This window comes from Crotalus tigris, unplaced genomic scaffold (assembly GCF_016545835.1).
Source record: "Crotalus tigris isolate CLP2741 ecotype Arizona unplaced genomic scaffold, ASM1654583v1 scf7180000017771.5222438, whole genome shotgun sequence".
Taxonomy (NCBI): domain Eukaryota; kingdom Metazoa; phylum Chordata; class Lepidosauria; order Squamata; family Viperidae; genus Crotalus; species Crotalus tigris.
The window spans coordinates 3,943,892-3,971,857 of NW_024096622.1; the positions used below are offsets into that span (position 1 = coordinate 3,943,892).

At 34.2% G+C, this 27,966-nt stretch overlaps 1 protein-coding gene across 3 annotated transcripts; it reads right to left on the reverse strand.

The window, feature by feature from the left end:
- Positions 1 to 150: 150 nt before the first annotated feature.
- Positions 151 to 27,966, reverse strand: LIN9 (lin-9 DREAM MuvB core complex component). Of its 3 annotated transcripts, none has more exons than XM_039341723.1 (15): positions 27,873 to 27,966; positions 24,111 to 24,143; positions 18,387 to 18,481; positions 16,218 to 16,322; positions 15,066 to 15,199; positions 14,088 to 14,213; positions 12,476 to 12,633; positions 11,458 to 11,591; positions 10,746 to 10,865; positions 10,124 to 10,222; positions 7,914 to 7,994; positions 5,081 to 5,206; positions 4,538 to 4,720; positions 3,610 to 3,707; positions 151 to 1,487 (listed from the first exon to the last, which is right to left on the reverse strand). In XM_039341723.1, the coding sequence occupies exons 1-15, from the start codon at positions 27,949 to 27,951 to the stop codon at positions 1,382 to 1,384; spliced, it is 1,677 nt and encodes a 558-aa protein (XP_039197657.1). In that variant the 5' UTR covers positions 27,952 to 27,966; the 3' UTR covers positions 151 to 1,381. The 3 variants fall into 3 exon arrangements, with proteins under 3 accessions (XP_039197657.1, XP_039197661.1, XP_039197658.1); XM_039341727.1 differs by lacking the exon at positions 27,873 to 27,966 and adding an exon at positions 27,322 to 27,458; XM_039341724.1 differs by lacking the exon at positions 151 to 1,487 and adding an exon at positions 1,498 to 1,854.

Sequence of the window (27,966 nt, forward strand, 5' to 3'; positions counted from 1 at the left end):
CTTTTGGTTTAATGTAATGCCTTCCTGATAAGGCTTGCAAAGTTCTCACTAAATACATTTTTCCCAGTCTAAGTATTTTTTTTTTTTTTGCCTTACATCTCCATATCAGGTAAGAATGCATTTCTAAAAACAGTATTCCATTTCTCAAAATTATTTCAACCTACTTTTCATGTTTAAAATTGTTTCCAACTTTTGTAAAACATTGCAGCCTTCTCATCAGTCAATGAGAATAAAATTTATGCATTTCTTAAAAGAACAGGCTTTGCTAAATATAGACTCTGCAGTTAAATTCTGAAGCAGCATAAATGCAGACACAGAATATAGATTCATTTTTAAAACTATACAAAATTTTAAATTGAAAATAATTGTTTACATTTTCTTTATACATCAACATACAAAAGACCTCATTTTATGAGGTACCAAGGAATCAAAACATTGCTACAGCTATCTGAAAATTCTAATCTGAAAACAATTTATTACACTGAAGCTTTACAAGGTTATACTAAATATAACAACTCAATACATCCTTTTTACAAGATCAACATTTCTCTACACTCCTCAGGTCTTTAGTTTTTAAGGCAGTTTGGAGGACTGGCTATCCAATTGCATCATAAAATTATATGAATTGCTTGATAACCATGTGTTTAGTTTAAATTGTGCAAACCAATCAGTGGAAAGTATTACCAGTTATTTGTGTGAAATATCTTAACTAAAAAAACTTTTTTAGTCTTTTCTATTCCTTCATTCAATTACTTTTATAAGTTATAATAAATTAAATATTCCAAAGATATTAACTGATTTACAGGGATTCTCAGTATCCATAAGTGTACAATAGTTATCTATTTGCTATTACTCCTTCAGGTATTCCATTATCCTGCTATTTCTCAAACACAGGAATATACATACTGCTTTATCAATCAGCACACTGTTCAGAGGCTAAAATCAAAAAGCAATTAAGTCACAGTATGAGCGATCGTGGTTTCCAATAAGAAGAAATTACTAATATGATCCCTCAACTGTGTCATATTAGTTTTACTGTTTTCAAAAATTTCTAATATAGTTGCCAGTATTTGCTGCAACCACATTTAGTTTTTCCCTTGTTATGAAAACGTGTCTGCATAACTTTCAGTTTAAAACAACAAACACACACACATACTACAACTAAAGTTTAGCTGTTAAAAACAAGATATTATGTGCATAGCAAGTGATGAAGTCCATAGCAATGCTGCTAATTTTATGCTGGTTTCTTCAGAAGTAGTACAAACACTCTCAAAATATCCTTTTTTCCTTTGTCTTCCAATTGGTAGAATATTTGGTAAAGCATACACACCAAGCATTTTCCTCTATTATATTCTGTACACTTGGAGTATAAATATTTCACTCAGTCTCTGTTAGTGTTGTTTGCAGCAAAAGCATGTAAATTTCCCATTTGGCTGAGGCCACTCTGGATATGTGCAACATGGATCTCTACATTATTCTGGAAACAGCTAAAGAAAGAAAAAACAGTTCTTTTTCAAACAGTCCATATGCAGATGTATTAATGTGCTTAGATACATGTTCTAAGTTTACATACAACAATATTTCCATGATATCAAGCTATTTGCCTTTTTTGGCATAATTTTGGGCAATTTCAAGAAAAGGGAACCATATTTCTCAACATAAACTATGAAAGAAAATCTTTCAGTACAGTGAAGAGTAAACATTATTCACACGAGGTAGTTTCCATATATTGAGGAAGAGGGTGGTCTATTGAAGTGGAGGCAGCTGGTGTGTTCCATGAGGCTGAATAATTTCCAACTGGTCTCTAACCTTCCCCTTTTGGGAAAAGTGGTGGGATTGCAGCTTTAGAGAGTCCTAGAAGAAGCAGATTATTGAGATGCTTTTCAGTGGGATCTTGGACTTGAAATGTGGCGTTTATTATTTTTGTAAATGATCTTTGGCAGGATCAGGGTAGGGATAGTGCAACTCTCCTGCCCTATTTGATCTTTTGGTGTCCTTTGATACTAACATAATGGTATCCTTCTAAAATGTCTGAGGATTAGACCAGAGGGCAATGCACTGTAATAGAACTAATTTCATCATGTGGGTATTGGTGAAGGGAAAAAGGGTGAGACTTAAAACACCTGTTTTGCAGGTTCTTTGAAGTGTAATACTTTCCCAGCTTCTGTTTAATATAATATGAAGCTATTGGGTGATGTCATCCACTACCATGGGGACAGTTATCAATATTTACATAACACCCAGTGATATATCAAGACCTCTGACAACTGATTCTGTTGTGGTAATATCCAAGTTCTGGACAGTTAGGATTTGAATGAGAAATGAGGAAGGGGTTTAGGTTCAAACCAGCAAGACTGAGTATCTATGGATTCATGAGATGTCTATTATGAGTGGCTTTTCAACTTGATACTAAGTGGGATAGCACTTTCTCAAACAGAACTGGCACATAGTTTAGGGGTCCTCCTGGACTTATAGCTCATGCTCAAACAGGTGAACAATTTTGACTAGGAGGACCTCTAAACAAATCTATCTTGTGTTCCAATTACACCTTTTCCTAGATTTGGAGGTCTTATTCTCAGTCATTCATGCCCTGGTCATCTTGGGTTTGAACTATACTAATAAGCTCTACATGGTGTTGCCCTTCATGACTACTAGGAAGCGACAACTGATCCAGAATGTACCAGGAACCTTGGTTCACCCAAATAACACCTCTACTCTATGAGCTAGACTGGTTGTCAGTTGTTTCCAGGTGTTAGTTGTCACGTATAAAGCATATCTCAAGCCCTAGATATCCACAAAACTATCTTTCTCCAATTATGCTAACTGCTCTATTAGATTTAATAAGGTGAGCAGGCTCCAGGCATTATTGATAAAATTATATCATCTTGTGGGATCACAGAAATTTGCTTCTTCCATGGCTTTTCATTGTAACAGCAATCCCTCAAAGTTCATACAACCTCGACCCTGTTTATGTGGCTTTTCAGCATGTTCTGGGGCAGAACAATTTGCGACCCCTAACTAATATACATTTATTGGATTTATAAGGTTGGCTAATTATTCAAAAAACACAAGGAAGTATACAAGACAAGTTAAGACTACAATATGACAAAACAAAGAGAACCAAATAGCAAACATTTGTCCAGGAAAGGCAAAAATTGAAATAGTCATACATACATATTACTGAATTCACAAAATCACAGAGTCCAGGACTTGCTGGAAGACCAAGTCTTCATAGCCTTCCTGGAGGATATCTGAACTTGGAAGGAACTGATATTGGAAGGAATTGCTATTAACCTTTAGTGCTATGGTATTTTCTTTCACTGATATGGTTGTTTAACAAGGTTTGGGTTATTATTATTTTATTTGTTTTAATATGGTGTACATAATTTATATAATGTATTGTATCTAATTTAGAGTCACTTTATAATGAATGCAGCATATAAACTGAGAAATATGGCTGCCTCTTCATGAAATAGTCTGACATGCTGCTACTATTCTTCTTCCATCTAGTACGTGGTGTACATTGGCATACAATAGGTGAATCCTTTGAAAAGATTACTAGATATACATATACGGATATATGATACAAGTTTAATTTCAATTTTTTACCTGATATTGGTAGAATCTATAGAATTCTTGATGTCATTCAATGAATCTGTTAATGATTTAAACTCAAAGGAATTTAAATCACCTCCTTCTGCTAGACACTGGAAGAAATTTCATCAACATAATTAGAATAGAATGAAATTGTAAATTTTCTGTTGTGTACTGCTTAAATATATGTGTACTTAATCACACACACAAAACAGAGAGATGTGGACCAGGTGGAGGAAGCCATCCCCAGTTCCAGTTGTGGATATAACTTTAATCTCATTGCATCCTGCAAAAGCTGGGAAATAAACTAAAAATACTCCAATATTCATCAAGTATAAACAATGGGGACTCACTGTAGACTAGGTTTTGTTAAGAAAATGAATACAAGATGATTGAAGATTATAAAAGGAGATTATTTTCTACATCTAATAATTGCTTACTTATGAGGCCAGATTCAAGCAGGTGAATTGGTCACAACAAACTTCCTAACCCAAAGTGGCAGAATGTATTTCTCAAATTAAAGATAGTCCTTCACTTATAACCACAATTGGAACTGAAATTTCTGTTGTAACTCATTGCAGTTGTAAGGCAAGCTGGATCCAATTTTATCATATTTTTTTACAGTGTTCATTAAGAAAATCATGCAGTTGTTAAGCAAATCCAACTTCCGCAATGGACATTTTTTTTGTGTCAGAAATTGGCACAAAAGGTCACAAATCATGATTATGTGACTGTAAGATGCTGCAATCAGCTGAAATATGCGCCAATTTGCCAAGTGCCCAAATTGTGATCATGTGACCACAGGAATGATGTGATGGCCGTAAGTGTGAGTACAGGTCATAAGTCACTTTTTCCAAGACCATTGCAACTACAAATGGTCATTGAACAAATGGTTGTAAACTGAAGGCTAATGTAAGTGTTCTCATTTTCTTAATGAATTTACCTTAATCTGCAGTAATATTGCTGTGAGTCTAGCAATCAATTCTGTCAGATTTTCATTTTGAACACAAGGTTGTCCAGTTGTTGATGTGTTTGATTGTCTGACAATATCCTGAGCTTCTTCCTCACATCTTCGTCTCAGATCTGTGGGATGGTCTGAGGGCTGGAGACCTTGTTCTGGAGCAAGCTGGAACAGAATAAGGAATTGAGAACTGAGTCACTTTTAAGAGCCAGTATTCCAAATGCTCATTTACACTATATTTTCTAGGGTGGACACTGACATTTCAAAACTACAGCATTGTATCTTATCAGCTTGTTATTTGTGACAGAAAATAGACCTCATCTGCATCTGAGTAGCTTATCCTATTTCTTCAGTCACCTGCAGATACCAGTTATTTTATCAAGCTCCATCAAACAGAAATGAAAAATGACTTCTATGTTTATGTGGCAGCATAAATATTGGTAATGCATATCATTCTGAAGATATTCAAAAGAACCTGTAGCTTTTCCTATAGTTACTGAAACATGAAACTAGCAAAACACTTACCTCATAACAATACTGCTGAACTTTATGTAAAACTTTATTTAGATCCTTATTCAGCTGTTCAAGATCTAAAACAATAGTTGCATATCTTCTCTGAAATTCAATACCAATAGGCATAGAATAGGATTTCTAGAAAATTTATAAAATAAAATGTTAAATACATTAAGAGCATGATCTGTACAATGTTCAGATTTTTAACACACAAATCAGTCTATAATTTTTGTTTCCTAACATTTAAATGTGACCAAATAGTTCTCTTAAGTATATTTCTGCTTTATCTATCTCTTGTAAAAAATATGCAAATTTATTTTAAATTTATTTGATGAACTAAGAATCCTCTTATTAAATTACTGCTAACAGTTAATCCCTAAATTATTTAAACATATTTTTAAATAGTTGATATTCTTTTGTGTACCAATTAGGCTAGTAACCAATTCATGTATGTTTAAGTTCAAACTAACTAAGGTTGCAATCCTATGCATGCATCTGTAAACTCCAGAACATATAACGAGGCTTATTATATTTTATGGTTGTTTATATTTTTCTAGTGTTGTTGTTGTTTTAATTGTATACTACCCTGAATATCTGTAAAGCGGTGGCTAAGTAAACTGACTAAATAATATGCAAGAATCTAATTGGAGTAAAGTTTTAGAATCAAGGAAGTATACCCTATTCAGGATGCATTAGATTAGAAATTTTTTCACATGACTTCCTTAGGTTTACTATATACTTTCTTAAACTATATTTTAAAATGGTACAATTCCTGAAACCCATTGTATTCTAAACTTTATACTAATATTATTTCCATTTGATATTGCATTGTATATTGTATAGCAAACTGTCACTCTTTTAATAAAAAACAATTAAGCCTATGTATATTTTGCTGCCTACTGAACAAGTTGTCATAAATATTAATCACTTTATTAAAGTTAATATTTCCATTCTTGCTTGAAACAAATTTTCTACTAGTTTGATAGTAGTGAAAACTAATACAAATTTGGTCCGCATATGAAAATTTTAAGCAATTCATTGCAAGTGTTGAAAGAAAAGAGAATGAACTTTAAAGGCTTATAGAGGAAGGAACATAGACTCATGGGTTCTTAAATCTGAGTTTCTACTATAAGTCACAAATTACCTTTTTGTCCTGAAAGTATTTTTATGATAAGCAAATATTTTATTATGTAAGCTGTATCCAGTTGTATTCCTCTGCCGCCAGGATAGCAGCCACTAGTGCACTGTTTCTTAAACTTGTTTCTCTTGAGACCCCTTTCCAATTTTAAAAATTATAGATAAAATAAGAATTATATTTATTTTAAAGAATAAAAATAAAAAATGAAACATGCAGGAAAGAAAAAAGAGAAAAATAGAAAAAAAAATAGGAATATATATATATTATTTTCTCTTAAAAACACAACAAATGATCTTTTCTTCCCGTTTCTTGTTAATAAACAGATCTTTAAAGCCTTAATGTTTCAGCAAAATCTTTAAGGATTACCAGAGATAACAATAAACCTATTTTAGCCTTGATCAAATAAACAAACTATTTATTCCTTCCTTTTATTTTTAACAATCTCAATCTGTAGTCCCTTTAAATAATGTTCTAGAACTTGATTTCTTTTCATTTTTTTTCTTTGTACCTTCTCACAAAATTCTTCAAAGCCTTAACAAATCTCTTTTATGAATCCAATATATCCATGTCACTCTCTTGGTTTGTTATTTGTACATCTCTTTTAATTATTAGGACATCAGCCAATTTCTTTTGCATGTCCAGTATATATCTTTTTTCCCTATCATTTTTGTAACCTGTCAATTTTAAATCCACTTTCAGGTCAGTCTCAATTTTGTCAGGTAAAATGTTCCTCTTTCATAACACCTTAGAAATAAAGTCCATCTATAAAGGCAGACACTCTTAAATTAATTTCTGGGTCCACTGTTCAAAATATCCTTCAATGTGTTCAACGTTAAAATAGTTTGCTTTATTCTGTATTAGTAAGTCAAATTTAAGTGTTCACATTTAATTGTAATCTTTAGTTCCTTCTGGTTCCCTTTAGTGTCTAACTTTCAAAATCTCATTCTATCATGCATTTTTTAAAAAGAGAATTCAAAGCAGCAGCATTTTTCCATAGCAAGTATTCTTGTAATTCCAGAATATTATTTCAAATATATCTGGACTCTTTGTTTGTAACTTTCCAAATTCAAAGGTTTTTCTTGCTGCTTATTAATTTTTTAAAGTCTTTAACCTTATATTTGAAACTTACGGTATTTTATTAAGGATTAAATGACTCAGTTCAACTCAAATATTCCTAATAACTGAAAACCAGCGAACAAGAAATTTCCAGACATGAATAAAAAGTGATGTACTTTTGAACTTGCTGACTGTGGTTTAACAAATTGGGTATTCCCTTGTTTCCCAATGCTCTAACCCTGTTGAAGAATGCTGTTTTGCAGTCTGCACGTGGAGAGCAACTGTATGGTGCCTTTTGAGCAATCTCTAATCTGCTCCTTATTTGGAGGGAAGTGCAAACAGCTGGTCTACATGCTGACTCTTCATTCCACCATGATCATTGGTTCTGCTTCAGTTCACAATTTCTTCCCCAGAAATCCAATATTGTATTATTTTTCAACTTGGACTGATAAATAACTTTGATTCTGCAGTCCCCTAAAAGGGTCTTCAAAAATTCAGGAGTTCTAGGACCACATTTTAAGAAACACTGCACTAGTGGAACAAATTGTTACTATCCCTGCAGCTTTAGAGCATGTGAAAAAAAAAGACTAGTCTGTTGCGGGATCACAAATTGATATAATAATGACCACTGAAACAAGGGCATATATTTACCAATTTTTCTGCTTCTGTATTCATCTCCCTTAACTGCTTGATATGTTCCTTCTTGATCATAAGAATTTTTGATAATCTGGTCTGAGGAAAGCAGAGAAAAGAGTATAATATATTTTCCATATATCATAGAAATTGGAAGTTAGTAATCTAATGTTATTCTAGATAGGTCTGTATTAAAAACCAATACTAGATAATATACTAAGGTCTGGAAACACTTCCTGAAGAGCTTGCCATGGTGTTGAAATGAGAGCAAGGTAGGTACTATTTCCTATCCTGTTGAATAAATTTATTTATTAAATATTTCAAGTTCATGGCACAAGTCTACTATTTCAGACTTGATGCATTAAGTCTGCTACAGCCAATTTTATTAACACATCTCCAAATAAGTGCAATTTAGTGACTGGTTGAACCTCTCTGCCTGGAAAATCTTACCTCTGTGCCAAATGTAGCAAACATTATTTTTCATTTTGTTTTTTGACATCTCTTTAGATCGTCTAAGGATGCTGTATATTGAATCTACCCACATAATAACATTTGCTTGATTAGCAACCTTAAGTTTGTTTTATAGGAACACTTTGCTTACCAATTGCCTTGTTCAGTGACTAAAGTTACAATGGTGCTAAAAAAATAACTTTGCAACCAATGCCCACATTTATGTCCTTTGCAGTCTCTTAGTCACATGATCACCATTACAATGAGTGAGCATTGTCCTGTACATTACTTTTTTTTTCTCCCCACTGTTGCAGAGCAGAGAGATTGGAGAAGGAGTTACAAGAGAATAAGAAGGCACACAGTGGAGAATATACCGGCTGTTTGATGAGCATTCTCATGACTCCCAACCTCATACTCGGGGCTGTTGGCATCAGTGCATTCCTCTGGTCCCCCAACCAAAAAAGGTTGGTGACCTCTAATCTAGATGGTACCAGAATAAGGATATTATTAATTATATTAACTAACAAGGCAGAGGATGGGTTAAGGCTTGAGCAGTAGGAAGTAGAAATTTGACCATTGTTTTCTTCCTCCTGATTTGATTAACACTGTATAATGGAAGCTGTAAAATAAAATAATATATATTTCTATTCTATCTGCTCTAGAAAATTGGCACTGGGAGAAATGTTTAACCACAATATGGTGATCTAGGCACAAATGTGATATTATTTCCACAGAGATTTCAATCTGTCTCAAATGCACAAAGAATGGATAGACAAGACATGTAAAAATCTCTCATGTTATCCAGGTTAAGAGGAAGATCCATATGAAAAAGAGTATCTCTGCTGATGGTTGAGTCCCCTTCATGTAATTTATCAAAATGGGTGGAAATGAAATATGAAGATTTAAGCAATATGAAGCAAAAATGTCTCACCATTTGATTTTCCTTTTAGATTGTGGAGTATTTTTAGAAGTACATTTCTTCTAGGAGCTCAATACAGTAAACATAACTTCCCAGCTCCAATTTTTCCCAGCAACAGGAGATACATGAGATAGCTTCTTGAGCAGAGAGTAAGTTGCCCACTGAATTTCCATGACTAAAAGTGGTCTTGAACCTCTGATACAGAATCTCCTTGATTCTACATCATCTTAAACAATGCCCTTTAAACTATGTCTAGAGGCTACAGATTGAACAGGTGACTTCAAATTATGGTTAATCAATTCAAATATAAAAACATACCATAATTAAAAATCTTAATTGTGACTTAATTTGATGAACTAAAGTCCCTAGACTTTCTACCATAATGGCCACAATTCAAAGACCGTGAAAGTAGTTCTTAAAAGCACATCTCATGCTTTATGACTTGCTTTTTTTGAAATAGAACTTTCCCAGCTGATTGCAGAATAGTAAACTAATCTTTTAGGAGAAAGAGCTATTAGGAATCAACAGTTCTTTTGGCCTGCAACAAATCCTTGTGAAAGTCCAAGCAACCTTTGATTTGGACATTTTTATTAGTACAAATATTATAAGCATAAGATTGAAAATTTGACTTAAAATTGTAACTTATTTTCCAAATACTTATTTTTACTTTTCATAATACAGACCAAATACCTGGATGTTTGTTTTATATTTTGGACAAAATAATGATTTCTCATGAACATTGTTCTCTAATATTATACATAAAAAGAATCAATTACTTTTAATAGCAGGCGTTTATCATCCCTGAACAAAAAGTTTCAATCCATCAATACAGGTAAAACTGAAAAACATTGAGACTTACCACTTGCATAAGGAATTCTACTGGAAAACCACCTAATGTTTCACTATCTGAACCTGAAATTTTGTTTTTCCAAGAAGATCCTAATAAAGGATCACTGTCCTACAAAAGAAAAAAGGTTGCATTTAATAATTTGGTTTTTTTTTAAATCACTTTAATTAAACTTTAGAACAGTGATGGCGAACCTTTTAGAGACCGAGTGCCCAAACTGCAACCCAAAACTCACTTATGCATTGTCGAGTGCCGGATGGGTGTGGCCCATTGGGTGGGCGTGGCTGCAGTGGTAACGGCAGACTGGGTGGGACTAAAAAGTTCAGTCAATCAATTCCAACTTTGCAAGATCTTTTTTTTCCCGCGAGAAGTTGAAATTGACCGATTGAACCTTTTTTTTTTTTTTTTGCACATGGTGGTGGAGGCCTAAAGCGAAAAGGTTTTATAAAACCCAGCTGAAGGCCTAAGACTGGAGTGAGGGCGCGTGTGCCCACAGAGAGCGCCGCCTCTGGCACCCATGCCATAGGTTCGCTACCACTGCTTTAGAATGTTCTGAACTATTAATTTCGTTTGTGAGTCTTTAAAAATTCAGCTAATCAGTAAATGAAACCAAATTTAAATTTACATCACTTACTGTAATTGGTGATTGAAGGGAAGGTGTATAATGTAATTGGGGAGGTGTCATAATATATCTAGAAGGTCGTTGTTTTTGTCCAAAGGCAGCAATTGGCATAGTATCATGAGGTTCATTACTCTGAAGTTATGAAGGAAAAAATAAATTAAAAATGATTTTATATACAAGTAGTTCTCTACCTATGACCACAGTTGAGCCAAAAATTCCTGTTGCTCAGCAACAGTTAAGTGAGTTTTGCTCCATTTTATCACTTTTCTTGTTACAGTTGTTAAATGAATAACTGTAGTTGTTAAATTAGTAATATGGTGATTCTGGTTTCTCCATTGACTTTGTTCGTCAGAAGATCTCTAAAGTGATCACATGACCCCAGGATACTGCAACTGTCAGAAATATATGCCAGTTGCCAAACATCCAAATTTTGATCACATGACCATGGAGATGCTGCAACAGTTGTAAGTGCAAAAAAGGTCATGGGTCACTTTTTTCAGAGCCATTTTAATTTTGGTCCCTAAAGGAATGCTGTAAATTAAGGACTACCTGTAGCTAATGGAATGATCAAGTTTTAGTAGTGTTTTGAGAGAGTATTTTAGAGTTTTTGAGAGAGCTTTGATAAAGTTGACAGCATTGGTACTGTATCTTTTCATCCCTGAATTATCTTGCATGAATATTTTTCATATTCTAGCTCTTTAAAAAATGAAAATACGATACTTACGAGGACTTCGTAATCTGGGATTGTGTGTGTCCCAAGTCCTGTCCTCTCAAAGGTTACTCTGTAAGTAGCATTAAGAGTGTCAACAGCATCAATCTGTCCAGTGAAGAGTCCATCATGGGAACCACGTAACCGCGCTATGATCAATATCACATTATTAATTGGAGAAAAATACAGTAAGGCTGCTAGGCAACGACAAAATTTAAATTCCAGGATCAATTTAGTTTTCCAAATTCTGTGCTAGGAAAAGCTCAATTCTGTTATTACTATAGTAATAAAACTAAGTAGGCTTCATTTTTTAATAGTATTTGTCTATTTAAAAATAATAATTTAACTTATTTCCAAGTGAGAGGATTCAGAAAGGTATCTCTGATTTCAGAAAGCATGTTTGAAGCCTGTGATTTTATTTGGTATTGTTCGTGTGATGTGAATGCCTATCCCCACAAAATTATAAAAAGTTAGGTTAGATTTTCAGAACAATGCCTATTCATGGTACATACTGTAAAAAAATGTCAAAATTCAAAATGGTGAGCAGTTAAAACAAAATGGTACTACTGCTGCTCAATAATGCTGGATGATGTTGAGATAACTTCATTCTAGAAAGCTAATTGCAATACTGCTGGGTATCAGTGGGGATGGATACATCCAGGATGATCATCATGATAATCAGTCAAATTGTATTAACTATTAGAAACAGATTAAATAGAGTTTGGCTGCTCAGAAAAATAAAACACTGAAAGACACCAACTACAAAGATAATAAACATACTGTGAACATAAGCATTTGATTTCAAGATATGGTTCCTGTCAATGATGGAAAAATTTAAAGTACTATTTTCATACATTTTACAATAAGCTGAATTGTTTTAGACTTGAAATATTTAAACCAGCTAGAATATTTTATTATGGATGGATGCAAATAGTATATGCAAAAAGGAAAGTTATTTTCAAACTATGCTAGATCAGTAAAACTCAACATTAGTAAAAAAAAAAAAGGCTTCATGTAAAAGCAATAAAATTACCTGTAACTTTTGTGCCTATTACTAATGGCAATGGAATTTCTTCTGGAAGATCTTTAAATTGAGATATATCTGCCACCTTTCGCTGTTGCAGTAATCTAATTTTTTGCCGTTTCTGTTTTAATGCTGACCTTTCCTCTTCAAAGAATGCAGAAGAACATCTGCAAACAGAAAGTGAAACTATTCTGATTTTCACATCTGTGCTCATGCACAAATATGTCAAATCCTGCAGTTGGTCCTCTAGAACAGATATGTCAAACTCGCAACGTCACGTGACGTTGCGCAATGTATTAGAACTTTTCCCCCATTGCCGGCAATGGGGTGGGCGCGGTGTCCTCGTGACATGTCCAGCCCGCAGGCTGACAGTTTGACACTCCTGCTCTAGAAGTACAGTAAAATGTTTTTTATGAAATATTTACACGTGGAAATACTCTCTAAGTAAAACATCATGAACTGTTTCCTGAAGGACAAGAGCCAAATATTTATGTTAAGCGATGGGAAAAAAAGAAAATCCAAGCCTGCCAAAAACAAATTCACCCATTAAAGCAGAGATCTTCAAACTTGGCCCTTTTATGACTTGTGGACTTCAACTCTCAGAATTCCTCAGCCAGCGTGCCTGACTGAGGAATTTTGGGAGTTGAAGTCCACAAGTCATAAAAGGGCCAAGTTTGAAGACCCCTGCATTAAAGAAACAACTGTACAGTAATAGCTATATCACAGTGCAGCAGGGCTAGGCAACATGTTGCTCTCTAGATTTTTCTATAATTCTATTCTCATGACTACAGCACAGGATGAAGTCAGCTGCATGTTGCTCACTTCTAAAGTACTATTGACAGGCTATGAGAATCATGTTTTCATTTCAGTAATTAACAAATCAATTTTATGCACTGAAAGTTTTTTTGGAAAAACATTTTCTTTACTACTTACTGCCTTCAGTGAGATTTATTCTTATGTAAATGTACATATGATTGCAACTCAAGTATTTTATATGACAGAGCTGGTGTCATCAGCATGTTAATGATACCTACTCCAAAATACAGAATGCTCTTACTAAGCAGTTTTGAGAAGATCAAGGGTTAAGAATAGATCCACTGAAGGAGCTCTTTATTTTGATTTTCAAAGTGCTCTGAAATCAAGTAATAAATGACTTTACCAATTTGGAAAATCAAAATAGGAAAGTTTGTTATTATGTTAATCAGGAATTGCATTTTTTACCTGCATAATGTTTATGCCCCAGAGAAACTAGGGGATTATGGTAAGAAATGCATTGTATATGCTGCTTTGTGATAAGGATACAGTATATGATATTAAATTTAAGACACAATGGAGCAATTTTAAAAATTTATTACCCAACTTTGTAGAACTCATTTACATAGCAATAGCTGTAAATCATATATTTTTCTATTAGATACAAAAAATGCATCAGGGTTTTTTATAAAAAAATACGAAGTATCATATTTTTTCATTCTCAACTAAATTTATGTAACATAATCTGTATTTTAAAAACAATCCAGCACTTTTTAAAAGGAAAACATCAAGTAAAAATAAATGTCACCAACCATACACACAACATAGCCTAAAAGACCTAATTCTTCAAAACATAGTAAGGTTTTACCTTCGTGGCTTTCCCATTAATCGTCTAATTTTTCCCCATTCCACTCTGGTTAATTTCCTTGTTTTCAGATTTGGAAAAGATTCTTTCAGGCAAACACAAAAGTCGTTATCTCCTTCAAACAATGGCCTATTAAAAACAAGTGATATTCTGTCACTATAGGCACAAATGTTTTGGGGAATTATGTAATAATATGTTCGGGCAAATTTATTTGTATTTACATAAGATGTGTATGTGTGTGTGTGTGTGTGTGTGTGTGTGTGTGTGTGTGTGTCTGTCTGTCTGTCTGTCTGTCTGTCTGTCTGTCTATCTATCTATCTATCTATCTATCTATCTATCTATCTATCTATCTATCTATCCATCTTTCTAAATTAAGTGTAACTTAAAAGTAAATTTTGATTCCTAAATCTGTGAGGAATGAACAGCTACCAATTTAATGTAAATATTTATCAACTTTAATTTATAATTATTACTCATAACTAGATATAAAAATAATGTTAAAATATTTTACTATATTTTCCCCTATATACTATATGCATATATTCCCCCCCCCTCTCTCTGCATATATACTGTACTAGGTACTATATGCAGTACATGCTGTTATCTGTTAGAAATCAATTCAAGGTATAATATATAATTGTTTATGCTATGAAGCTAAGCAGATATGGGTCTGAATGGTACTTTAATGGCACATCTTCAGGGAATACTAGAGATTCAGCTAGATTGAAAAGCCAAAAATATATCATGTAGAGCTGGAAAAAACATTTCCAGATTGCTCTCAAGAAAGAAACATAAGCATGACTATGAAATCACAAGAAATTGAGGTTGATACAAATTTTCTCTTATTATTTATTTTTTTTATTTTGACAATATTTAAAGTTTACCAGCAAAGTTGTTTTAACAATATTAAATACCATCAAATATATTTTGCTATATTTCTATTAGTTAATTTTTAAGTAGTAAATGAAAAGTCATACATACTTATCTATATTTGAATAGAACCATTCATATATACACCATTTGTGGGCCTTAGGAAGTTTGAGTAAATTACGTAGCCGCAAACCAATCTTTTGTGATGCTTTTTTGTCTGGTGTTGGTACTGTTACAGTAAATTTCTAAGTAACAAAGATAAATAAAGGCTTGTTAATATATGACATTTAAGCATTTAAAGTGAAATATGAATAATCAATAGAGGTTTGCATTTTTGGGATTTTATCTACCATATAGAATACAATAATCTGCAAATATATAGCTTTTTTACATATTTTTTAACATCTCAATATAGTGTTAGCTCCAATTAGTAACTTCCACAAAAGGACAGGAGGATAGGCTCATCCATAGAAGATTGTTATATAATGATGGCTCAATTAGGAAAGGAAAGTGAAAAGCTTCTTCCGATTTCCCTATGCCCTTGCTTTGGAATGACATGCACATCAAAAGTGACATGCCACACCACTTTGGGTGACACAGTATTATTCACCAACATCCAATAACCTGCTCCAATCTCACACAATTTTCCTAAGTTGCTGAGGCTGCACAAGAATGGGGTGTGCTCTTGTGCAACCTCCAGAAATCGCACAGCCTCCAAAAATTCAGTGAGAACAAGGAATCCTTTTGCATTGTTTTTGAAGGCTGCAGAGATTGCAAAAGAGCATATTCTCCAAAGCCATTTCAAGAATGAAGGTCTTGTGTGACCTGGAGCTGCCTTGGCTGATGGGTCACAGGGACCTGTCAAGAGAAAGAGGACATTGCTTGAGGGTAAGAGGCGTGCTGCAGTTCCAACAGATCCTGGGGATCATACACAATTAGACTGCATTTTTTTAAATTAAAGAATGAATACTGTATGTAAGGAATTCTTTCTCTTTTGTTTGGGTTGTGTGTGTGAGAGACATGTCAGCAGAGTCAAGTTAAGCATTTTCCAAAGTTTTGATACTCTGAGCCCAAAAGGTTCACCATCATTATCTTAGAACATACTTTTAATGGAAGGAATGGATTACAGGTAGAACCAGCAAATTCCTTTTCTACTGGCAAAAAGTGATTCTGCTAAGTTTTTAATATAAGTATGCTCTATGTTTCACAAACTTGTTAACAAGCAACCTACTTGTATATGAATAGCTTCATATATAAGAATACCTGTGGGACCATTCCAACTCTCTGATTTCTTTTTGGTGATCTTGTATTCATTTGCCTTTCATCTTCTTCACAAAAGGAACGAGTTCGTTTGGAATTTCTGAAAGGCTGCAACCAAAAAAATACAACCAAATAAAAACTTGATTTGCAGACTGTAAGATTTCATAGTACCAGTTCCTGCAACATAGCAAGATCATTATAATTTTTTTTATTAGGGAAAAAAACCCTTACTTATATCGAAGTCTTCTCTAACTTAATGTAAAGCAACAGGGACATAATTTGAGAAAAATTATGAGAAAAAAGGGCAGGATGGGTGAATTCACTGATGATCATCCAGAGATCTAATTACAAGTACATGTAGCCAAATTTTTAATGAAAGTCTCTGATATTCACATACATAAATCAGTAAAAAGCTTCTTACTTGCAGGAGGACTTAGTCCTCATAAAGCAATTGAAGAGACAACAGCTTCTCCAAAGATTATCTCTCTTTGGGAATCAAGTTTCAATCTATAGTGCTGGTAAGAAGGAGAAGTAAGCCCATCTGGCTATCTGACATAATACCAATAGAGGAGTAATGCAAAAGAAAATACTCTAGAATCAAGGACCATTATTAGTCTTGAGACTGATGCCTATGGGTCTGTTGTGTTAGATCAGGGGTCTTCAAACTTGGCTTTTCTGACTTGTGGACTTCAACTCCCAGAATTCCTTAGCCAGCGTGCCTGGCTGAGGAATTCTGAGAGTTGAAGTCCACAAGTCATGAAAAGGCCAAGTTTGAAGACCCCTGTGTTAGATGCATAGTTGATACCAATATCTAACGAGAAACCCTGGGCTCATGCTCTTTCCACTTGAGAGAATAGTATTTCTCTAGTAGACTATGGATGGCAATAGAAGGGAATGAAGTAGGGTTGCTGCAGTTCCATCTATGCAATATAAACCATTTGAATTCCATCCATAATATCATTAAGACTTAGTGCTGAATAATCTGTTCTCATCAAATGGAAGACTTTTAATCTTGAATGTCAATGTGGGATGGCAACATAGGGTGAGGAAAAATGCTGCAACACAATAAGCCATTTTTAATTTAGATTTGGCAAAACAAATTGCTACTATATGAAAAATCTAAATAATTTGCCACTTGTTCTTTGTAGCTAAAATAGGAATGGAATAAGGCAGAGGTGTCAAACTCGCAATGTCATGTGATGTGTTGCGACGTGTCACGACTTTTTTTCCATTGCCGGCATGAGCGTGGACCAGCAGTTTGACACCCCTGAAATAAGGAATGTTGTTCTTTACTCCAACATTAACGCCTAACTCTGTTACAGTGGAAGCATCACAGTCAAACTTCCATGATCAGCACTGAATTCTACCCATGGACAAGGGGGGGAAATTCTTGTTCCAACAGAGTCTTCCACATAATTTTCTTTTGCATGAAACTTAGTGGCAACCTAGAACGAGCAAGATGGCTGCAGCCAAGTTCATTGTAGAGGCTGACTTCATAACTTTGAAATACTGTATATCTATTAACTTCTATCTCAAAACAAAGTCAGGTTGCTATAGTGGTTAAAGTACCAGCTTAGAAATTGGGAGATTGTGACGCCTAGTCTCACTTTAGGAACAAAGTCATTGGGGTGACCTTGGGTCAGTCACTCTCTCTCAGAAGCAGGCAATGACAAACCACTTCTGCAATCTTGCCAAGAAAAGTGCACGGACTTGTCCAAACAGTTGCCAGGAGTTAACACTGAAGAAACAAACCAAACCAAAAAAAGATTTAAAAACCCAATTATTTAAGGCACCTGAACAGGTAGACTTGGAGAGACTTACAATAACTTCAGAATCTGTCACTCTTACGGCTTGCTTCCTACGAGGTTTCTCAAATTAGAATGACTACAACAAGCCTTATTGGTGAATGCCTCCCTGTACTTAAAAGCAAGATACTTTTTTAAAAAGTGTGCACAGGGTTTTTCTTTCTGTTTTCATCAAAAATGTTAACTTTCCTGTTTTATAATCAAGCAAAAATAATTTGCACCCTTCATATCTTATAATGGAAAGGAAAATAAAAGACATGGGTTTAACTAGCTTTGTATACTAGACCAGACAAGAACCCAGTGTTTTGGAAGAATGATGGACAAACATGTATTAAATCAACTTATAAAGATAAAAGTTGCTTCTTACCATTTCTACAGTAACTCCTACATTTTTGCCTTTCCAGATGGGTGTTTTCTGCAAAGAACTGAATTTTTCATTCCATGTATTTGATAAACTTCCCTCTGTTATGAATAAGTTATATATTTTAAATATAATTCCTTTTACAAATTATACATATTCTTAATGTTAAAATGTGAATTATGTCAATTACCTTCTTATTTTGGGAGTTTACATTAAATTAATTTCAAGTTATATTTCATTTCAACCCGAGCAGTATATTTTCAGAAACAATTTTTCAGCTTTCTTTGTTCTTAAACCCAATCAATTATATTTGTATGCTTATACCTTATTTTTATTTTCAGATTAAATTACACCTTCCCCCCTCATAAAGGGAAGGGGGAATAGCATTTGCCTCACAATGATCCATCAGGGACAAACTTGCTAATATGCCCTGGGCAAAATTGGACAGTGGTATCTGCAGGGTGTGTGGAAAATAAAGCAAGAGTGTAATAGAAACCCTACGTCTTTGGTCTGTGTATCAACGTTGCATATATGTACAAAAGGGTGAGACATTGATTGTCGCATTGCAACCATCTTGAAACCTCTCCCCCATCTGATAATGCTGCAACTAGCATCAACTCTGTATAAATATTGATTTTAGATATTGAGTTAGAACTTATTATCAGGAAATGCTATGTGTGGAAATGCTATGTGTGGCATAGTGTAACTTGGGCTGGTAATTTTGTGCAAACCCTTTTTTAACTAAAAAGTTACGTGAAAGCCTACTTAACCAAACTCTGATGGCCTATGGAGACAATCTAATGCATAGCATGTATAATGGATATAAAAGTCTACACATTCTTAAAATGTCAGGTTTTTGAGATGAAAAAAAGGAGACCAAGATAAATTACTTCAGATTTTTTTCAACTCTTAATAACATATAAGATGTACAACTCAATTGAAAAACAAGCTGAAATCTAATAAAAAAACCTTACATAATGTGGTAGCATAAGTCTGCACACTTATAGGTAGGGATGTGGCTGTGTTCAGAATTAACCAATCACATTCAAACTGATGTTAAATAGTAGTCAGAATACACCTGCCATGAATTAAAGTGATTAAGCCAGTGATGGGATTCAGTCAGTTCACACCACTTCGGCAGAACTGGTAGCTACTTTTTTGTTGCCCAGGCCCAGAATGGACTTCCAGAAGCAGCACCCACACAGAGCACCAGTTGTTCACATATTTGAATCCCACCACTGGATTAAGCCCATATAAAGTTCAGCTGTTCAATAGGATTTTTCTGACAACTACTCAGTTGCTTCTTACAGCAAAGCCATGGTCTGCAAAGAGCTGACAAACATCAAAGGGATCTTATTGATGGAAGGTATCAATCAGAAGAAAGGTACAAGAAAAAATTCCAAGGCATTGGGATATACCATGGAATACAGTAAAGACAGTCATCAACAAGTGGAGAAAATATGGCACAACAGTATATTCCCTCCAAAATTGATGAAAAAACAAGAAAAAAACTGGTGTGAGAGGTTGCCACGAGGCCTACAGCAATATCAAAGGGGCTGAAGGAATTTCTGGTAAGTACTGGTTGCATACTACATGTGACAATAATTTACGGGATTCTTCATATGTCTGGGCTATGGGGAAGGAAGGCAAGATGGAAGTCTTTTCTTACAAAAAAAAAAAAAACATCCAAGCTAGGCTGCATTTACAAAATACGTATATCAAGTCTGACAAAAGCATGTGGAAAAATGTGTTATTAGATGATGAGACCTAGGTTGAACTTTATGGCCATAATTCTAAAATGTTATGTTTCGTGCAAAAACAACAGTGCACGTCATCAAAAGTACACCATACCCACAGTGAAGCATGGTGGTGGCAGCATTATGCTTTGTACTTTTGGAACTGAGGGGATTATGACAGTTCCAAATATCAGTCAATTTTGGTACAAGATGTTCAGGCCTCTGCTAAAATGCTGAAAATGAAGAGGAATTTCACTTTCAACATGATGACCCAAAACTTACCTCCAAATCAATAAAAGAATAACTTCACCAGAAGATCAAAGTTTTGGAACCAACCAAAGCCTGGACCTGAACCCAACTAAAAAAACTGTGGGGGTGACCTGAAGAAGCCTGTGCACAGGAGATACCCTTGCAACCCAACAGATTTGGAGCACTTGTGCAAGGAAAAGTAGACAAAGATTCCCCAGCCTACCATGCTGACTGAATGCTGTCATAAATCAAAAGGTGCTTCAATCAAGTATTAGTTTAAGGATGTGCATTTATGCAATCATGTGATTATAAGTTTTTTATTGTTATTTTCTCCCAGAAGACTTCAGTTTGTATTTCAAATGAATTGTACATCTTATATGTTATATGAAAGGTGGAAAAAATTCTGATGTGATTTATCTTAGTGTGTTTTTTTTTGCATCTCAAAAACCTGCCATTTTAACAGGGGCGTGTAGACTTTCTATATCCATTGTATATTGCGAAAGAAAATATATTTAACTGCAAAGAAAGTACTGTGGCTATAGAGAGAAGAAAGAAATTATTAAGATTGAAAAAGGCAAAAAAGTGCAAAGTAATTTTGATGGAAATAAAAAGTTGTTTTGAAATTAATTGCATGAAGAGAGATAAATAAGGAGTCTCCAGCACTCCATAAAATGATGAAATGATGTAGGATGCAACTGAAATGAGGAATTCTGGTGTGAGTATTTTAAACATTTGTATCGGAATAATAGTAACATATTGAAAAGTGGAATTTAAACAAATGCTGTAAATGATAACATTGAAGAAAAAAATCAATGGTGAACCCTGTGTAGGAGTCTTGAATATGGTAAAGCTAGGTGTTGATGTACTAGAGAAATAAATGTAGATGCTTGAGAAGTGACTGTGACTCGTTTAATGTGTATGTGAAAACTGCATCTGTGCCTGACAGTTGATAGAATACTGTTACTATTTCCTATAGAAAGAGAAAGATAGCAAGAATGAAGTCCTCAACTTACGATGAGCCCAAATTTTCTGTTACTAAGTCTTGCCCCATTTATGACCTTTCTTGCCACAGTTAAGTGAATTACTGCAGCTTTTAAGTTAGTAACACTGTTGTTAATTGAATCTGATTTTCCCATTGACTTTGCTTGTCAGAAGGTTGCAAAAGATGATCACATGACCCCGGGATACTGCAATAGTCATAAATATGAGTCAGTTGCCAAGCGTCTGAATTTTGGTCATATGTCCATTGGGATGCTACATCTGTCATAAGTGTGAAATATGATCATAAGCCACTTTTTCAGTGCCATTGTAGCTTTGAATGGTCACTAAATGAACTGTTGTAGTTTGAGGACTACCTGTACTGTAGATGGATTATTCAGTTAATTGTATCTGGAAGGTTTTGGCAGAATTCTGATTAAAAGGGAATGTTAGATGATAATAAACAAAATCTGGAACATGAACTGTGTTTTCTGTTTGGCAGAAGATGTATAGACTTGATTTGTTCTTCCTCACATCACTAAAAACATATATAAAAGAATATTATACTTGTTGATTCATAGGAAGTGTATGATAACGTGAATAACTTGATTTGTGGAATTTTTGTTTGAATATAGACTTGAATGTTAATTACTGAATGCACAAAAATGTTAGATGATAGAAATAGACTGTATGTGAGAAATGAATGCTTAATAAATGGCTTAACATTGGATGGGGGTAAGGAAGAGATATCTCATGTTCATTCATGCTTAATGTAATTATGAATGAATATGGAATATTTGTGTTGAAATTAGAAGTGTATTTATCTGGGATGTGCATGCGTATGCAGTTTTATATCCAAGTAATGCTGTATTGTTGGTCAAGGACCCAAATGATTGTAGCACAAATAGCAATTGCACTTAGATTCAAATATTGCTTCATAGTGCTTTACAGCACTCTCTAAGCAGTATTAGGTTGTACAATACAACAAATCAATTATAGTCATATAATTTTTATAGGATTATAAAAATTAATTTATCAAAGGCTATAGTAGAGCAATAGTGTATTTTTTACATAAATGTTTTTCATAAATATTGAAAACAATATAGGATTATGTATTTTGCTTTTGTAAAATATGGGAAAGTGGATGGAAAAATTATACAATATACAAATGTTGATAGAATGATTGTGAATAGTATGTAGTCTGTTACAAAGAATGAATGTTTGTTGAAAGAAGTGTAAACAGCTATGTATGTTAGCTGTGTACTTTATTATATAGGAATGAGAGTTTGGTATGCCAGAAGAAATATAAAAGTTGAATGCAATGAGAATGAAATACTAAGATACTAAATAGTATCAAGAATGAATAGTGGGTTGAATACAAATCAGTACAAAAGAAGCATGCTGAGATGGTTTGATCAAATAAAAGGAATGACTCATAAAATATGCTAAATATGACTTAATGAAAAAGATCCAGAAAAATCAGCTGGAGGAGTTAATGAAATTCTTTTCTTACCTCATGCCTTGCATTTCTTTGGCTTACTTTTTTAGGATGTGGCATAATATTGCTTACCCCAAAAAAGGAAGAGTGGTGTTTGTGGGGTTTTGTGTGTGTATGTCTCTTTGTGTGTGTGTTTAAATGTTTTCTCTTTCCAATCTGAGGGAGAATCCTGAGCATTTTAGGGTGGAAATATAATATTCATTTGAAAATGATGAATTACAGTACTTTTTAAAGTAGAGTTTAAAATGTTACATTTGATTTTTAATGCAGAATTTTAAAAAATATTGAGTTAAAGTTCCAATTTCTTAAGATACAATATTCAAAGAAAAAATAATTTTGATGATATTTAAATGTACCCCAAATTTTCCATTTCATGCCTATGAAAGCAAAATTGGAAACTCTTCTCAATTTATTTATCTTCTTGATCTTCACATTCTTATTTCTATACAGGAAAACTATCTAGAAATGTATTGTAGAATAAATGCATATTTATATTCATATAAATTCATTTCATATTTTTCTTGCATAGTTAAAATTTTCATTCTGGAAAGTGTTGTGGATTAATTTAATCTTTGTTTCTTTAACCCATTAATTTATTTGCCTTCCTTTATTATTTATTGGCTGTTTTCACAGAAATACTGAATATTTATCTGCTTGATCACTGGATATTTAACAGAAAAGCAGCATATACAAAAATAAAGATTAAACACAGCATAATAAATCCAAGTTCATTACACACATGCTTACACACAGATGCACATACATACTCAATTTCTTCACAAATGCCATCCTCTGTAAATACATTCCAGCTAATCTGATGTCATCTAAAGTTAAACCTTTTGAGTTGAGCTTGATTCAATAAATATAATCAACTGAGTCCATATTTATATATAGTCACTTTATGCATGTTTATCCTACAACTTCTCTCTCATCCAAATACTAATTGGGCCCAATCTTGTTTTGTACAAGGTTAACCATTTGCTGCCACAAATGAGTAGGCAACTTATAAAATGGGTTCATACAACTCATTAAATCATGACTTGCTTGAGCTCACTATGATGCATAAACCCAGGCACTTCACTTGCAAATTATGGTTTTATGATTGATGCTATGTGAACAAAGCTACTGTATCTTGTTCAATAAACTATGATTAAAAATACTGCAGCTTGTGCAATGTATACATTCAGTCATAATACTCCTTAAATAAGAATTTTGTAAGATTTAACTTTCACAAATACTATATATGAAGAAATAATCTGGTTGTCCTACCTTTCAAACTAACCAAGGCTTTTGCTGATGAACCTGAAACGAATAACAAAATTCAATAAAGTCATGTTATTTCTAACAATAAAGTTATTAATCTTGCTGCATTTACATCTGACAAATTTAAGAGCTCAGTCTTTAAATCCATAAGTTGATAACAGGTTCAAAGAAATTATATTATTCTAGATCAGGCATGTCAAACTCGCGATGTCATATGACATCGCGCAACATATCAGAGCTTTTTCTCCATTGCTGGCAATGGGATGGGGGTAGTTTTGGGATGATGCGTCTGGCCCATGGGCCAGCAGTTTGACACCCGTTCTAGATGGATCCAATCCAAGCCTTTCAAGTAGGCTAGCATTGAAGTTGGCATTGCTAATTTATTCATTTACTCCAATTTACACAACTTCTGCTTAGTCAGCATGGCACAGCAAGATTAAGGATGAAATGGTAGATTTGCTGTTCCACTTTTCTGCACTCACTATTAATATTTTGACTTTATATTTTGATGTTAAAAAGAAAGTATTTAAGTCATATCTATAGATGTAAACTGATTTTAGAACATTTACAGACTCGTATTGCATACAAAGAAATATAACTGTGGAAATCTACAGCTTTTCACAGGATTTTTTATTAAATGTTTTAATGTTGCAAAAAAGCATGTATTAGAGATTATAATTATAATATTCAAAAGGAAATTAAAATGTAAAACAAAACATCAGCAGCAGAGTAGTATAAATTAATGTATATTAAATCACAGTTTGATGCTATAGGGCTTTGTGCTTGCTCATTTCACCCAGCACCTACTGCTTATTTCTCAATTTATAATAAACTTGTTACATTCAAATGGTCATATCATAAATTTTACATCCCTGCAAATCAGGATCAAAGTCTCATATCAATGGATAATCCGTTTTATTACCATACATTTATTGCTATTTCATATAAGGTATAACACAGGAGGCCCACAAAGGAAACTTTCAGTGAAATTTAACAATGTATATTCTTTAATCAACATTACAGAAGGTGCTTTAGTATCTCTTCAGTTTTACAATAATGTTATATTATTTGAGTGTGTAGGTCACACTAAATAGTGAATCCTACACATGGCTTATACAATTTTACATTAAGGAACTGAAATATTTCAAGATGAAATAATATAACCTGCAATTGTTGGGTTAATATATCTATGCACCAGATCAGGTTTTTCTTTAAGAAGAGGAAACTATGAACACTTTTAAATTTTATTTTAATATATTTATTTTTCAATAATTCTCCTTTGATGAAGGATTATATCTTCACCAACAGAGTTTTAGCTCAATAACAGCAAAGATAAGATGTAGGAAGATGCAACAGTCTGTTGAATCAAGCCACTGACCTATCTAGTCCAGTATTCTGTCAGATGCATTCCAGAAGCTTACAAACATGGACAGTTACAATGCTAAACCTGAAATTATTCCTTCATATGGCTAACCTTAATAGAATGTTCTATAGACTGGAGAAATTTGTTAAATTAATAACCTGTCATATTCATACTGCCAAATGATTCCATACCACCAAATAATGTATTATATGTTATTTCTATTTTATAATCACCAATTCATACATTGTTGTATTAAGCTAATAAGATGTTTCTCTACATCATAAAGCAATGCAAGTTTTCTCAACCATAGTGGTTAATCATAAGGCTTATTTACTCAGCAATAAAAAATTGATAAACATGTCTAATACAGTCTATACAGTACTACGCTTTGACGCCTATTCTGGCATCCAACGTACTTCAATTTGACTTCCTCGAAAATATATTTAGGATTTTAGTTTACATTGGGGAATCTAGATAGCAGATTGTTTGAGAATTATCTAATTTTCTAAAAATGATTTTAATTATATGTATGTTAATTTAAACTGTCTTCTCAGTATATGGGCATGTATTTATGCAGGTGATAGCTCTAAAAAGACTTGCTTTGTAGAATCAGAAATTCCTCAAATATTAATCTAAATCCCTGTCCTTTGAGAATCTTCATAGTCATATGTAGAACTTAAAGTAGACTCTAATATCTAGTTTTCCACAACTGTGACCTCTTGTATAAGAAATATATAATCACATGAATCCCAGCCTACAAATTAAACTTCTGAATTAGAAAACCTCAGCATTTGAGAGAATTAAATCAAACACATCAGAAACAGGCTTTTCTAACCAGATGTTAGATTCTGGCTGTCAGTATCCAGATGCTCTTAACAATTTTGTCTGGAGCTTATGAAAGCTAAACTCCAGCAATATTTACAGAAAACTAAGGTTATGTGCCTTAGGTGGAACATTTGGAATGGCATGAGATTACAATAATAATTTAGATGTGAATAAAACTAAATCTTATTTAGAACATTATTTATTCCCCATATAGAAGAATGTTTCTAGTAGATCAAGGTATACAACAAAATGTGATAGTCATGCTCTCAGCATTTGATTTAAGCAGTCTATATTGAAGTGATTTGCAGGGGATCAGAATTTCTTCTGCAACACTAGTAATGAAGAATTCAATCTTCTCCTTAAATTACAGTGCTGAATATAAGAAGCATGGAGTGATGTAGATGTATATTTATGTAAGGAAGAAGTATGCCATACATTCAAGTCCTGATTTTAATTTAATTCCAGGAAATGATTTCCAACAGGGTCTGACAGTTGAATGTCAGGATTCTATATAAAACAAAATTAGTTCTTCAGATCTGATATTTGTTCATTGCTGCTCTATCCCCAACTGTTCAGCCAGTACTTTCAGAGAGGTGTGCCTTCCATTCTCAGTTTAAAACATTTGACTTTGCTTTCAATAATTTTGCTAATCTACTAATTTCACCATACATATGGGGCCACTCACAATATAGTAGCATAATTTCCCAGATATAATACAGATTGTTTAAATATATAGTATGTAGACAACCATTAAAACAGGACGTGTGACTTGCTTTTCTATTTAAAGATCATTAAAAGATTTATCACCTATATAAACAATATTACCATTTTGGTATATAGAAGATTGGTATATACAAGAGAAGAAGTAGGCTTAAACCGGTACTTAATACACTTTAAAAACAGTTTCCTACAAACCAGTGCACTTCTCAGAGTAAAAGTCAAACAGACAACTATCTCCAAGTATACAGGAGGCTAACGTCATGACAACTACTAGAAGGATGCTCACAGTAAGTCAAATATCACCCTTACTTTGTTTACGGGATGAAGCTGTACTCACTGTCCCTGCCTACCCTGGAGAGGCGTAATGCCACTCACTGCCCTGCACAACGCTTCTCTGCTCGATTTTTAAAAGCGTGCATTCTTCCCTGCGAAGGACGGACCCAATCCCGGTTCCGGCCTGTTCCAAATCTGGGGGTTCAGGGTGCGGTTCAGTCCCACCAGGAGAAGGACAGCTTATATAATAGCGGCTTCCGGCCCTGCTCGGTTGGCCTCTCCCTCCCCCAACCCCCTGCCAAACTCGAGGGAGAGGCCAGAGGGGAGGCCATCAGGAAACAGAGCTGGGCCAGGCACCGAGGAGATTGTGACGCCGGCCCCGCACAGCTCCGGCTCCTAACTACAACAGCAACAGCAGCAGGAGCAACAAAAGAAGTCACAAGCACCGGCGCAAGAGCAAGACCGAGACTGTGATTCAGGACAAGGGAGCAGACGAAGGGTCCGGTAGCTAGAACCTCTATTTCAGGAATAGGTGAGCAGGAAGGACCGGCAGCGGGGCAGAGTGAGAGGCAGAGATCGCTACTCACTCTCGTCAGGCAGCTGATCCAACTCCGCCATCTTGAAGGAGCCGCGCCGCTTTTTCAAAGGCTGCCTGTCGCAGTGCATGGTGGGGGAGGAGAC

What these genes read in the sequence shown, in the direction of transcription:
- LIN9 (XM_039341723.1), bottom strand. Translation starts at nt 27,951, where the DNA reads ATGCACTGCGACAGGCAGCCTTTGAAAAAGCGGCGCGGCTCCTTCAAG. An exon ending in TAGGAGTTACTGTAGAAATG is followed by an intron (nt 16,323 to 18,386) that starts GTAAGAAGCAAC and finishes TTTTGGTTGCAG; the next exon opens with CCTTTCAGAAATTCCAAACG. An exon ending in ATACAGAAGCAGAAAAATTG is followed by an intron (nt 5,207 to 7,913) that starts GTAAATATATGC and finishes TAAATTTTCTAG; the next exon opens with AAATCCTATTCTATGCCTAT.